At 41.7% G+C, this 14675-nt stretch overlaps 1 protein-coding gene across 1 annotated transcript in view; it reads right to left on the reverse strand.

Annotated features, from left to right (window-relative positions):
* Window positions 1–778: 778 nt before the first annotated feature.
* dhx36 (DEAH (Asp-Glu-Ala-His) box polypeptide 36) overlaps window positions 779–14675 on the reverse strand; it is a 33160-nt gene continuing 19263 nt past the window's right edge. The window contains exons 18-26 of the mRNA XM_086035330.1: window positions 14014–14112; window positions 8964–9137; window positions 8779–8865; window positions 8612–8695; window positions 8383–8482; window positions 8183–8273; window positions 5021–5141; window positions 1502–1654; window positions 779–1283 (exon numbers count right to left, since the gene is read on the reverse strand). Of these exons, the coding sequence (XP_085891456.1) occupies window positions 1038–1283; window positions 1502–1654; window positions 5021–5141; window positions 8183–8273; window positions 8383–8482; window positions 8612–8695; window positions 8779–8865; window positions 8964–9137; window positions 14014–14112 (1155 nt within the window). The 3' untranslated portion in view covers window positions 779–1037. The remainder of the gene's footprint in view (window positions 1284–1501; window positions 1655–5020; window positions 5142–8182; window positions 8274–8382; window positions 8483–8611; window positions 8696–8778; window positions 8866–8963; window positions 9138–14013; window positions 14113–14675) is intronic.

Consider the following 14675-nt stretch of genomic DNA (forward strand, 5'->3'; position numbering starts at 1 on the left):
GAAGTACTAGTGGCACGTTTGAAGCATGTTTGAAGCGTGTCCACAGCGGGTTTGAATAGTAAATCAGCCAGCTAATGATGTTTAAATAAACCTCTGCCGTTAGCATCTCTCCCGCAGCGGCGTCAATCACGGACGCTTTTTTTAATGGGTCGGAGGGGGCGGGGCGGCGGGGGTTGATCATTTTTATGAATAAGGGCGGGGGGGACGGGGGGTTCGAGGCCGGACCGGCAAAAAAGGGTTAAGTGCCCAGCTCTGATTATAAGCCAATTTAAAATGTTGACAATAGCTTAAGAACAAATCTATTAACCCTCTCAAACACTCAACAATCTGAGAAATGTCATAAAACTCCACATTTTCACTCACCCTACGGGAGCCCTGCAGCATTGTCACCTTATGATTGAAGGTCGATGCTTTTATTTTTTTTTTAGACAATAACTAGTGAAAATAGGTTGTGGCGGGGTCTGTGTGGACAGCTCTGTGACCCACCATTTTAAAAAATTGACAACACAACATATAGCATGTTAGAGATTGAGCATGATTCTTTAATTGTGTTGACTTTGGTGTGCAACGGTATAAAATAGCAAAAGGCAGTAAAATACCAAATTCAACGATGCAGTATTTGGTCATTCAAACAAGATAGCATTTTCTGGATTTCCTGAAAAGCAGTGATTTCAAAGATGTAGATTTTGTGCCTGACAGCAATGATGTGTGGATGTTATGGTAGTGTGTTATGCATTTTAAAATCCCAGGGAGGATCCTATTAAAGTTGGGCAAAAACTGAAGAAGACAGTTTTATTTCACAATGTCATAACATTTACACACGACATGAATGGCTTTGAAAATTCTGTACATGTTTGAGGTGACTATTGAGAAGATGCAGGCTGTTACATGACGTGCTTAGACAAAGGTGATGCAGGTGACCGTTCAGGTCGAATACGAAAAATCTGTTTTCACTTTCTACAGTCCAACAAGTTTGGTGGTTTTGTGATAAATAGGCCGACTGACCTGCAATTCTTTCAGTCAGGTCTCATCCCAAGCTAGTTGTCGTCATCATCGCCGTCATCATTGAAGTAAATATGTTGTCCTCTGGGGGCCCACGTCCTGTCGTGGCCTCTGGCGCCACCCCCAGCATCCGACGCCGTTGTGGTCGTCTCCTGCGTGGTGATGAGGTCGATGATGGCCGTGATGACGGCGCAGTCTTTGGATTGATGGTTCTGCCAGTCCACGGGGGCCGGCCTGCGGATCTTAACCTCCAGCAGAGAATCCAGCTCTCGCTTTAGACTCTGGGGGAAGGATGATACAGTAAGAATGAAAGCTGCAAGAAGCGATAAACAAGCCCTGGAATACATTTCAATGAAGCAGTATTGGGGTAAAACATCCAAAGTAATGCAACATATATTACAGGGCTTTAAAAAAAATGCATGTTGGGCTCAATTAAAAAACAGAGACCAGCAAATCCCAATCATTATCGTATGTAATTGTATGTACTCTTCTCTCTTACCTTGACGAGGTGAGCAGTGCGCGCCGGCGACCTGAAGACGATCCACTGGTCCACTGCAATGGTCTCCTGGTCGTCGTCCTTCTGGATGGTGATGTCGCCTCCAAAGAAGAGCAGGGAGAAGGGCGACACTTCGGTGCAGTCGTACAGGAAGATCTGAGGAGCCACAGAAAGTGTGACACAGCCTGACTGGGCCTCTGACAGCGGCCCATTAGAGACTGATGAAAAGTGTCAGCCCGTGTAAGGAGAAATGTCACCTTGTCATCCCTGCTTATGAAGAAAGAAACGCTGGAAAAGGCACTCAGGCAGCAAAGTGAAGACGTATGATGCGAGCGGGTCAAGATAAACGCTTTGGATTCAGAAGAAGAAAAAGTACAGCGCGCGTAGGCCACTATTTGCCATGATGAATAACTACTATCCAAGTAAAGCTTTTAATTAACTGGACTGTATAGGCAGTTTCTAGGTCACATTTTAACATTTTTAATAGGGGAAGTCAATCTTGTTTGGAAAATGCATTTCAGCAAAATCCTGACTAAAACAACCAGATGCGATGTTTGTATACACTTGTATATACATATCTGCTATGCTTGAATCACACGCACGGATAACTTATCAAAAACAAAACATTTTTGAAAGGGTGAGGCAGCTCTTTTCATTCAACCTATCCTCTTATTCACCAGAAAAGGCTTCTGTTTATCGCAGCTTGTTGGAACACACTAAAATGCCACAAGATGACAGCAAAGCCCTGTCTTGTATTTAGATGAGGTTAGTGGGTAGGGGCGTTAGTGGTCAGGATTTGGCCGGGTGCCAAATTGGTCCAAAATAATCCAACTTGTTGAATATCGCCGATTTGAGGTGTTTTTGACTGGCTGGGATCAGGCTGAGCACACCAAACACGGCAGGATTATTATTAACCATTACGAGAGTTGGGCCCAAAATCGGGCTGATTTTCCTGCCGTGTGAACCGGGCTTTAGGTGTTTGGGTCTACGGCAGGGCTGGGCAATTCCAGTCCTCGAGGGCTGGTGTCCTGCCTGTTTTTCATCACTCCCGGCTGCAACACACCTGATTCAGCCCGTGACATACAAAAACATGTAGGATACCGGAATTGCCCAACCCTGGTCTAGGAGTTCAGGTTTGGGGGGGGATTTGTGATCAGAGTTTAAGATTAAGGTTAGAGTCGGGGCTAGGCTTTCAGGGTAAGGGCAAGGATAAAGATTAGGGGCTAAGGGTCGAGTTAGGGCTTTATTACTGGAGTTTGGTTCAAGATTGGGTTTACTTATGTGCATATTTAACAAAAGGTAATGACTTTTAAAATACAAGGTGCAATCTATCACAAAAATGCCAGAACATTGCAGACGTACTGCTTGGCACAGGTAATAAATAAATCCTAAAGAGGCTGCTTAAGAGGCAGTCTGCATTCAAGGAGCACATTTCATCCTGGAAGCTCCAATCATGACAAATCCAATAAAATCACAAAAGAGGCAGAAGAAAGTGGAGACGACCGCCTCGGCCCCATGGGTAGAAACATGACAGCCCGCCAGGGACAAACACGTCACCGCACTGTAACGTCATCGCCAACCTTCTCGGTCTCTGCGAGTGTGTGTATACACACACACATATATATGGATATATTTGTGTGTGTGTGTGTGTGCGTGTGCGTGTGCGTGTGGTCTTTCAAGCATAAGAGCGTTTGAAAGGCAGTTGAAAGGGAGCGTTTTAATCAAATATTCATTCGGGCTAAAACTGCCAACCTTTATTTACTCGCCCATCTGAGACGGTGCCAAAAGCAGCGGCGCGTAAGAAACTAGGGCGCACAATAGAAAAAACATTGATATTGCGATTTTGGGCCATGCGGTATGCATATCACAAAGACAAGGAATACGTTTCTTATGGAATTGTATGTTTTTATCTGAATTTGACTAGTCAGACGCAAACTTAAAGCGGAAATTCAAACCCCCCAAAACATTTTTATGTTCTTCGCAACCCCACTAGTCTAAACACGGCACTCTATTGGTATTGTGTTCGTGGAATATGTGTGAAGTAGTCAAATCCACCCATTTCCTCCATCTCTGGGGGCGGCCATTTTGTCACTTCTGATCGAATGAAAATGACATCACGGTTGCTCAGGGCTCAGGTAACAACCAATCACGACTCACCTGTTTTCTAAAGCTGAGCCAGTTGGATAAATGTTAGGTCTACTGTGTAAAAAGAGGCTCCAGAGTCATAAAAATTTAGTTATTCCCCAATATCAGAGCAGGGGTGTTAAATTTAACACGTGACATCTCCCGCCCAGTTGTGGTGAAAGCAATTGTCGCTTTCTGATAACTGTTTTATCAACAAACCACAAATCAACACACCCCTCTCCAAATTTTTGTGATGTAAAAATATGAGACCAAGATAAATAATTTGCAAACTCATTCCACTATTTATGTGACATACTTTATAACAGGTACAGCTCAATTGGAAAAACAATTCAAGAGGGGAATTAAAACCAAAAAAAAAAATGAAACAATCTGCATTTAATTGTGCACACCCTTTTATTAAAGGGATGTGGCTATGTTCAGAATTAGCCAATCACATTCTACTTCATGTTAACCGATTTAGGCAGGGGGCACATAACCGCATTTCTAGCACTAGAGCCAGGAGCGCTGTTGCGCCTTCTTCCCTTTACAGCTGGGAGAGCGTATACATCATTTCTTTTTTTTTTTTAAAGATATATATGTATGATGATGGAATCGACGGTTTTGAAACAGAATAGAGGATGGTAATTACCTCTTGATTTTTTAAATTATAAATAGTCCTTCTCTTGCACTGACACGTTATTTTTATTTTTGATTGAAATAATTAATGGGAACTCAGTCCTGTGTGAAAGCCACACATCGAAGCTCTCAAATTCGTTTGGAATTATGCTTCAGTCTGCTATAAGGTCTGAATGATCAATTATATTGTAGGTGTTGAATTTCCAGGAAAACTTCAGGTTTTCAAGGGTAATTCTAAAGTTGCCCTTCAGTTTTGGAGAAATGTTTCGTCAGGTGCTTTAGGCCTTAATGGGTTAAAGGGTCTCTGATTGTCCCCAAATAACATTCAGTTGTTCTAGTTGACTTTTCCTAAACATCTTTTTCTTTTTAATTTTTTAGGTGATTCTCATTTAAATAGTAGCAGGTGTGTGCTGATTCCTATTTAACAAGCATCTGCATATGACTGCTTAATTCTGAACTCAGCCACATCCCAGTTATTATTCCACAATTATTTTTACTTTCGATCTCAAAAATATTAAAAAAAAAACATTGAATTGAGTTGGAGAAATTAATTAACCTAATAATGATAAAAATCATTTATCCTGGTTTCAATTTTTTTAATATCACAAAATAGGTAATTTCAACAGGGGTGTGTCTATTTATATCATATCTATATCTGAAGGCAGGATGCAGTATCACTGTGTGAAAATGTAGTTGCGGCAAAATCCCGCCTTCGCTGGATTCTGTATACAAAAAGCAAAGGTGGATAAAAGTGCTCCTTACACTGCTGGTTCTCATTTTGAGGTGGTAGATGAGCCATGTGTAGTTGAAGTTGGTCTCCTCATAGTTGACGGACTTGGGGTGGATGCACACCTTCCCGTCATGCTGCGTGTACACTTTCACCCTGCATGAGATCACATAGTCTGTGTGTGTTATGAAAAATATAAGAACACTGCAAATCAGTAAATTATTATGTCATCTGAGGTGAAACTGAAGGTATATTTAATATAGGGGTGAGTTATATTCATTCAAAAAAAAAAAAAAAAAATGTCCTCACGGAAAAAAAATGTTCACCACTGCCTTGCTATAAACCAGGCAATCTTCCAATCCAATTAGGAAAAAACATAGTAAAAAATAAAAAAATAAAGAAAATAATATACTGTCCTTCTGATGTCTAACTATTTTGATTATTTAAACAATGAAAAAATATATAAACTTTGGGGGATGTACGATAATTTTCTGGCGTTCTGGAGATAATGCTAATGGAAATGCATAGTTGTGCTTATAAATTTAGATAGGCAGAATTTGTGAGATGTAATACTTTAAATAAAATGTGAGTGATCAAGCAAAACGTTTAATGTAATGTGATTCAAATTTAAGTAGACGGCACTTCACAATAGCAAAATAATTAGGCAAGGCAAGTTTATTTGTTTAGCACATTTCATGCACAAGACAATTAAAAAGTGCTTTACATAAAAAATCAAAAGCATTACACACACACATATATATATATATATATATATATATACATACATACATACATACACACACACACACACACATATATATATTGTAACGGTACACTTGGGTGTATTAATACGTTTCGGTATGGCATGTTAGGTTCGGTCCACTTGCGTTCGGTTCGGTCCATTTATTAGCGCGAGCTTACACATGTCTTAATAATTTACAAAATTAAGAGATCTTTATTGTTAGTGTATTTTTTATTCTGGTGTAATTTCTTCACCCGAATGGTTCGCTTTTATTTATTTTTTCTAAAAAATATACCATTTACTTGTCATCTTTTCAAAATAAACATTTTTTTTTTTAATCTGTTTTTTGTACCGAAAATATAATAAAAGTGTCTGCATTTGGTAAGAGTTTAATCTCCACTGGCAGTTTGTTCCAATTTTTTGCAGCATAACAGCTGAATGCTACCTCCCCATGTTTAGTCTGGAGTCTCTGGACTCTGGTCTGGACTAGCTGACCTGAGTCCTTGGATCTGAGGGCCCTGCGGGGTTTATATTCTTTGAACATATCATAGATGTAGTCCTGATTAAAACTCTAGCAGCAGCGTTCTGGATGAGCTGCAGCTGTTTAACCCATTAAGGGCTAAAGCGCCTGTCTCAACAGCTCCCCAAAACCTAAGGTCACCTTTGGAATTACCCTTGAAAACCTGAAGATTTCCAAGAAATTCAACGCTTACAAAATGATTAATATATCATCCCCTGTATCAGACAGAAACATAATTCCAAAAGAATTAAAGATCTTAGACATATGGCTTTCACACAGGCAGAATTTATTACTATTTACTGTTTCAATCGAAGATGTAAAAATAATGTGTCAGTGCATATCACGTTCGACTGGTTTCACTGGTCGTGCGCGTCGTCTATATATCACTGCCGTTACTTATCAGAGCTCCAGGCCATCGACGGCGTCCGCCATTAGCCGACCTACGGCTCGAAAAAATTTCACGACAACCTCCGCGGTCTCGCGACACCCTGACGTGTATATTCTGATGCATTAAATTGGCTAAGAGACAGAGAATTGGATTAAAAAAAGACACCGCCGTATCTGCTCTCCCGGCTTTAAACGTAGAATGAGCAACACCGCTCCCAGCTGTAGTGGTAGAAACACGGTTATGCACTCCCGTCCTTAATGGGTTAATGCTCTTTTTGGAAAGTTCTGTTAAAAGGCCACTACAGTAATCCAGTCTACGAGAGATGAACGCATGGATGAGTTTCTCCTGGTCTTTCTGGGAGAGAAAATTTAATTCTGTTGATGTTTTTCAAATGGTAAAACCCTGATTTGGTGACAGCTTTTATGTGGCTGTTGAAAGTCAGATCTGAGTTTAATATCACTCTAAAAGGATACAGACTTGGCCGGTAGTTTTAAGAGCCCGAGTCTAAAGATGTGAAGAAGATGCATTACATAAAACGTTCACAAAAAAATTGTGAAATTATGCCCATTCAGTCATGAGTGATTCTCCCAAAAATTGCCAATACTGCACCAATTCTCTACCAGGGTATGTAAACGTATGAGCACAACTTCATAGATATTGATGCTCATTGTGAGAGCAAACAAACAGAACAAATATAAAACCGTACCAAAATAAATTAATAAATGATGCCATTAATGACAAATAATTAAAATAAAATGAGCTGCCATTAGGTCCACCTCAAATGATTATTTTGCTAGTTGACTAGTTGCCGATCATAATCGATTAGTCAACTAATCGGATCATATGTACTTTAAATCGCAGCAGATTGCAGAAATTGAAAAAATTAAATATTAGGAGGACCATATTTTTAGCACTCTAACAGAGTATATTGTAACGAACTGGTTTGTGTATGTTTTATTGTTTTGTATTGCAGCTGATGGGTTGTGGCAAACTTGCTGCATATTTGGTCGTCAACATAGTCCTAACTAGTCCAGTAATCTTGTCAGCCCTATTCGCCATCAAAATTAGTGGGCCCAAAATGCTAAAAATAATGAAATGCCAACATTTGTAACAAGTATGAAATAAAATACATCTATACAAATAACACGACTATTAATTTTTTTACCTATTTACTTTTTTATTTGTTTATCTTTACTTAAATGTTATTTTTCTTGTGCTGGTACAGTCCACTTGCACTGGATCATTTTTCTGTTGTATTTTTTTGGGGGGAGCTTTTAGCTCCTGCCAGCGTGGCTCAGAGGGAAGCACACGTGATGAGCGTTTCAGACGGCCTCGTTCCAAACGGCACGGCATGAGCCTGACAAAACCCTCGCATTGACAGCAGGGAACAATCTGCTCTTGGCCCGACTGTCTGTTTTGCTCATGAAATAAGAATTTACTGAAGGCTGCATAAAACATAAGTGAAAGTGTTAACGTGTCTCAACTTTGAAAGCGCTGGCAATATCAACAGAGTCTGAATGGAGATTACTATGATTGATTTTGCTCACCCAGGCCTCTTTTTGCTGTGCGATGGTCGAATCATGGCTACTTTAGGATACAGGCCGGCTACAATCACTGCTTTGATCAGCTTCTCGTTATCTGTGGGAGGATAGAAGATGTCCCATTGATGTAAAACTGAATACACTGAACTGAATACTTACTTATTATTTATTATTATTAGACAGCCCCTCCTATCTACAGTATCCACCTGAGTTGACATTAGAGTTGGGGTCTTTAGGGTCCTTGCTGCTGACGAAGCCTGTGTGCATGAGATGTTCAGCAAACTGGCCCTTCATGTTGTGCAACATCTAAATGATGAAGAAAGGAACGAAGACACAGATGAAATGTACACACAGGCTAACAAAGTCCACATACAAGCGCTACATTTTCAAAAGGGTGTAGCCATTCGTGAGATTTATTTTCTTTACTGAGATCACCTGGAGTGTGTTGGCAGACAGGAAGTTGTCCCAGCAGAACTCCCGCTCGCACCGGCCGCCACGCTGTTTAGCTTCCTGCCAGCCCTGACCAATTGTTTGATGACAAATGAAGACTGAGTAATTTATGGATGACACACTCCAAAAGGAGTTGTGATCGGCTTTACTACCTTGAAGGCATTGACCACAGTGAGGTGATCGCTTTTGGAGTTCCTGGACAGCACTTTCCTCCTCTTGTCTGCCATCTCCTCTTTGCCCTAAGCAGCAGCAAGTCACGGGATGGTGTGAGGCATTGATGTGACCGCGTGTACTGTCCCTGCTGCAGCTGCTTTCATGTGTGAGGGTTGCGACCTACCAGGGGTATAAAGAAAGGGTCTTTGAAGCTGAGGGAGGCAGCCATGGTGAGTACGGGGTCAAGGCAGCCTAGCAGGGCTCCGAACAGGATGAGCTTTCCAATGTGAGGTTCCACGGGCAGGCGAGCCAGGTGGAAACCCAGCGCAGTCAGGTTCTCCGAATGGTCCAAGGCGTTCTGGCACACACAAAGAGATTAAACTCGATGAGGTGTTAAGAGCTTTCATAACCTGCGCATATACTTGTTTTCAAAGGAGACATATACATTTTTCCCCAAATTTAAAAGAGTTCCCCAGTGTTACCCTGGCCCTTTCTACTGCTTGGCCAACGCTAAGTACTGCTTGGTTGCCACGACAATCAGGGGCGAGGTTAGGACTGTGTCGCTGAGCGTGAGGAAAAACAGCGAGGATCCAATAAGGCCGTAAAGGACTTAAAGGGGAAGTCAACCCCAAAATTTTCTTTACAATAATATGTTCGAAGCAGTTTAAACGTGATATTATCATTAAAGGGACGGTGGGACCGGGATGGCCAAGTTCATTTTATATATTCTTTGATCAGGAAAATGAAAAGAGTTGCCATTTTCTATTTTATCCATTCATTTTGGAGAAATTAGGTTTATATATTCTTTGATCAGGAAAATGAAAAGAGTTGCCATTTTCTATTTTATCCATTCATTTTGGAGAAATTAGGAAATAACTAACTCCATGAGTAACGCCTCTTATTAATTAGGCCAATGGCCACACGCCCCCTACCGTTCTATCGTTGTTCGGTCGGAGTCACTGGAGGAACCAATTGCAAACTCTCCATTGGAAATCATTGTACTTTCATTGCTTATAACGTCCAAAAACAGTGATCAACTGGCACCCAAATTTATGTGGACATCCCTACTAATGACCAGTTCAACCTATCAAAAGGATTAACCTCTCCGTGGCTGATTTATATGAGAATGAGGAAATGTGGAAATGAGCAGATCTTCTTAGATTTATGCGAGTGCACACTGCTTCTTTGCTTAAAAAAAAAAAAAAAACACTGCTGCTTTGCTGATCACGGTTCGGACGAGCGAGGCATTTAACACCAGTCAGGATATTTACAGAGACTGAAGTGGGAATAAGGAGATGTGCACATTTATTTGGATGAGGAATGGCCCCAGTTTTTCGACCTACAACACACCCTCCAATTTGGAACATAACAGCTGAAATGGCACGTTCCAATGCGACCACACTCGGCGGCTATGCAGTCAGCCTCGCTGGAACTTTTTGTTTGCTGAACATTGCCGCTTGTTCGATGAGGGCTTGCCTCACTCTCACGCCGCTTTACTCCGGCAGAAGGTGGCGGCTGCAAGCGGTGTCGGACAACGCACGCGACTGCTTGGGAGGCAACCCCGCGACATGACGGAGGCTCATGTTCACCTCCACACGCTGGTCGAGCAGTAAGGAGCTAATGTTGTTGTGCTAACGCCTTTTGTTTTAACGGCTTGAAGCTAGTTGTTGCTATTAGCCGTCCCGTTATCCTACCTTTAGCTGGGGAGGGAAGGGGGTATAAAGATCCAATCTGCCTGCCCTGCTGCTCGGTGCAAGCCGCCGTCTCCCTCCTGGGAGTTGACACGAGTTTAGCGACGGCTAAATGTCCGGAATATAACCAGTCGGGGTTCGTGTGCGCACTCATGCTCTTGCCCGCTTCAGCTTGTGAAAGTGGAGGAGCAATCGCCACGGTATTTTTGTTTTTGTGGAGGTGATCACGATGAGATCACGTTTTATGTCAATAAATCCAAACTATTGTGCAGAACACTTTTATACTTTCATAGGTTGAAGTGGACAAGAGTAGCAATGTGCATTTGCATTTTGGTGGTGATCGGCCACAGTTTTAGACAACAGAATTGCGACAAAGCAAGCAATATTACCACACTTGCCTCCCTCCCGTGACGTAGACCGCTGAAACCGAAAACATAAGCCACGCCCAAAAGGGGGCGAGGCAATTTGTCATAAATCTAATCACAAAACAAGACCTTAAATGAGTCTTTTGGGGGGGGCACTTTAGTAGTGATGTCATTTTTACATGCAAACCTATTATTTAAGTGCCAATGTTAAGCTCACCCAAGTGTCACTTTAATGGTGTGTTTGTCGAATACGAATTAAGCTCAAAATCCACCTGATTTTATCCATCTCAGTAGGCGGCCATTTTGTCCAATCACAGCTCACCTATTTCTGAAGATGAGCAGTGATTGGTTGTTACCTGAGCCCCGAGCAACTGTGGTGTCATTTTCAGTTGACAGCAAGTGACAGAATGGCCGCCCCCTGAGTTGGTGTAAAATAGGTGGATTTTGCTTCTTCACTCATATTCCACAAATGCAATTGTAATCAAAATGATGTGTTTAGAGTAATGAAGTCACATAAAACATATTCCAAAGAATTTTTCGGGGTTCCCTCCCCCTTTAACCCATTAAGGCAGGGGTGCTCAATCCCGGTCGTCAAGAGCCCCTATGCAGCCTGTTTTCCATCTCTCCCTACCTGAACACGCTTGATACAAATGATTCCAATCGTTATCAGGCTTGTGCAAAGCTTGGTGATGAGCTGATCATTTAAATCAGGTGTGTTGCAGGGAGAGAGAGATGGAAAACAGGCTGGATAGGGGCTCTTGAGGACCGGGATTGAGCACCCCCTGCATTAAGGCCTAAGGCACCTGGCTAGACATTTCTCTAAAGCCTAAGGGCAACTTTGGAATCACCCTCTAAAACCTGAAGTTTTCCTGGAAATTCAACACCTACAAAATAATTAATCTCAGCCCCTGTAGCAGATAGAACCACCATTCCAAAAAAATTTGAGATCTTAGACGTGACTTTCACACATGCCTGTGTTTATTATTTGCTGTTTCAATTAAAGAGTCAATCAATCAAAATTGGAGAGAAGCACCATTTTTATTTTTTTTACAAATCAAGTGGTTATTACCGTCCTTTTTTCTGTTACAAAGCCAATGATATCGTCATTGTCTAAAAACACGTCTTAACCATAGATCACGTTCGACTGGTTCAAAGTACACAAGCGTGTCATCTTTTTCACTGCCGTCACTTATTTCAGAGCTCCCACGATCATCTGCAATAACCATTATGGCTCGAAAAAATTCCGGACATCACCGAATGGTCGCGACGCCATGACGTGTATATTCTGACGCATTTCATTGGCTAAGAGACCGAGAATCGGATTAAAAAAAGAAAATGACGTATAAATGCCACAGCGCTCCTGGCTTTAGTGGTATGAACGCGGTTATGCGCTTCCGGCCCTAATGGGTTAAACAGATGTGTTTGTTTACTGCAAAAACCAATAGAGCACACTGAAATTGGAATATCTTACTTAAAGGGGAAGTCAACGCAAACATATTTTTTCAAGAATATGTTCTATGCAGGCCCACTAGTTGAAATAAGGCATTCTGTTAAATACTGCCTTTGTGGAATAAGAGTTAATCCACCCGTTTTTAGCCACCTCCGGGATGGCCATTTTGTCACTTGTGTCAACTGAAAATGACATCGCAGTGTCTCAGTGCTCAGGTAATGACGAATTTCTGAAGCTGAGCCATGACTGGTCATTATCTGAGACACTGTGATGTCATTTTCAGTCAACAGAAGTGACAAAATGGCCTTCCCGGAGGTGGCTAAAAACGGGTGGATTAACTCTTATTCCACAAAGGCAGTATTTGTCTCAACTCGTGGGCCTATACTTCCCTTTAAGTTGTGCTTACTTGTAGAGGTTTTTAAATATCCATCCATCCATTATCCAAACCGCATATATTTTCACCAAAATGTGTTTTTAACCACAAAATTAAAGTGACACTTGGATGAGTTTAACATTGGCACTTATATAAAAGGTTTGCATGTAAAAATAACATCAGTACTAAAATGCTCGCCCCAAAAGACTCTAGTGATTTAAGGGCCTTTTTTGTGATTAGATTTACGGCAAATTGCCCCGCCCCTTTTTGGGGCTGGGCTTATTATTTTTTCGGTCTATGTCACGGGAGGGAAGCAAACGTGGTAATATTGCTCGCTTTGTCAGTTCTGTTGTCTAAAATTGCCACCAAAATGCAAATGCACATTACTACTCTTGTCCACTTCAACCTGTGAAAGTATAAAAGTGTTCTGCACAATAGTTTGCATTTATTGACATAAAACGTGATGTCGTCACGATCACCTCCACAAAATCAAAAATACCGTGGCAATCGCTTCTCACTTACACAGTCTGAAGCGGACAAGAGCATGAATGCGCACACAAACCCCGATTGCTTATATTTCTGACATTTAGCGACGCTAAACTTGTGTCAACTCTCAGGAGGGAGACGCAACTGGCAGCGGGCAAGCAATCGGGCAAGCAGGGATCTTTATTTACATCATTCCCACTTCAATCTCTGTAAATATCCCGACTAGTGTTAAATGCCTCGCCCGTCCTAAATGTGATCAGCAAAGTAGCAGTGAACTTTTTTTTCTTTTTTTTTTTAGCGAAGAGGCAGTGTGCGGTCGTCCCAGCCTAAATATATGTAGCTCTGCTCACTTCCACATTTCCTCATTCTCATATAAATCAGCCACGGAGAGGTTAATCCTTTTGACGTGTTGAAGTGGTTATTAGTCGCGATGTCCACACAAAACTTGGTGCCAATAGATTGCCGTTTTTGGACGTTATAAGCAATAAAAGCACAATGATTTCCAATGGAGAGTTTGTAATCGGTCCCTCCAGTGACTCTGACCGAACAAGGATAGAACGGCAGGGGGCGCAGCCATTCTCCTATTTCCTAATTTCTCCAAAATGAATGGATAAAATAGAAAATGATAACTCTTCATTTTCCTGATCAAAAAATGTGATCAAAAACTTGTTAGAGTAAACATGGCCATCCCAACCATCCCTTTAATTTTCTGCTTTTTATAGAAAGATTACATAATTTCAGCTGCAACAGTTCCTGGTCGAAAGATGGAAATAAACTATGTTTTTTTCGACTATGGCCATGGTAAACTTGAACGGTTTCTGCCTATGTTTCAAAGATTCCCCTTTCTTTCATCCTTTGCCTTTTCTTACCAGGTCTTTGAGGTTCTTGATGGCCAGATTCACGGCCTTTTCAGTGGGAGGGTCCAGAGCTTTCTGAAGGAAGTGAGCGATACTCCCAAGCTTTAATATCTAGACAGAGAGTACAAAACCCGTCACAGACCAATACATCTACAGACACAAATAGAAGAACACTCACTGGTTATATTTTTCCTGATCGGCGTGCAAACGGATGCATTAAGTCCACCACTCACCTGCTGGATTCAGTGTGAAAATGTATTCAAATGCCTCGAAGCTGAACCTCAGGAGCAACGTTAAAAACACACTCAATAAATCCACCAGTGCAAACACTCGACGGGAGTGACCTTTGCCTTTGTGTTCCATTAGTATGCGCTGAGGCAGAGACTGAGTGGATTGGGAGGCTTTACGAAGTGGATGGTAGCAATAAATGGCAATCCACTGCTGAAGAGGCAACAGCCTCGCCTCCTCCAGAGGGCGTCGTGTGACAGTAAGTCCATTGTGCTAAGTGCAGTTATTAGGCTAAAAGGAAAATCTCTGCATTGACAGGCTCTCCAAAAACTCTAAAGCCGTTTCAACCAATCAGACGCCTGAAGAAAGTTATTTATGCAAAAGCCACAAAAACAACGTTACTGGATCAACTGTATCAACCCAATCCATGTTGGTGCCGTTAACAC

This window comes from Filicampus tigris, chromosome 7 (assembly GCF_054856515.1).
Source record: "Filicampus tigris isolate MCC_2025a chromosome 7, RoL_Ftig_1.0, whole genome shotgun sequence".
NCBI classification, from domain to species: domain Eukaryota; kingdom Metazoa; phylum Chordata; class Actinopteri; order Syngnathiformes; family Syngnathidae; genus Filicampus; species Filicampus tigris.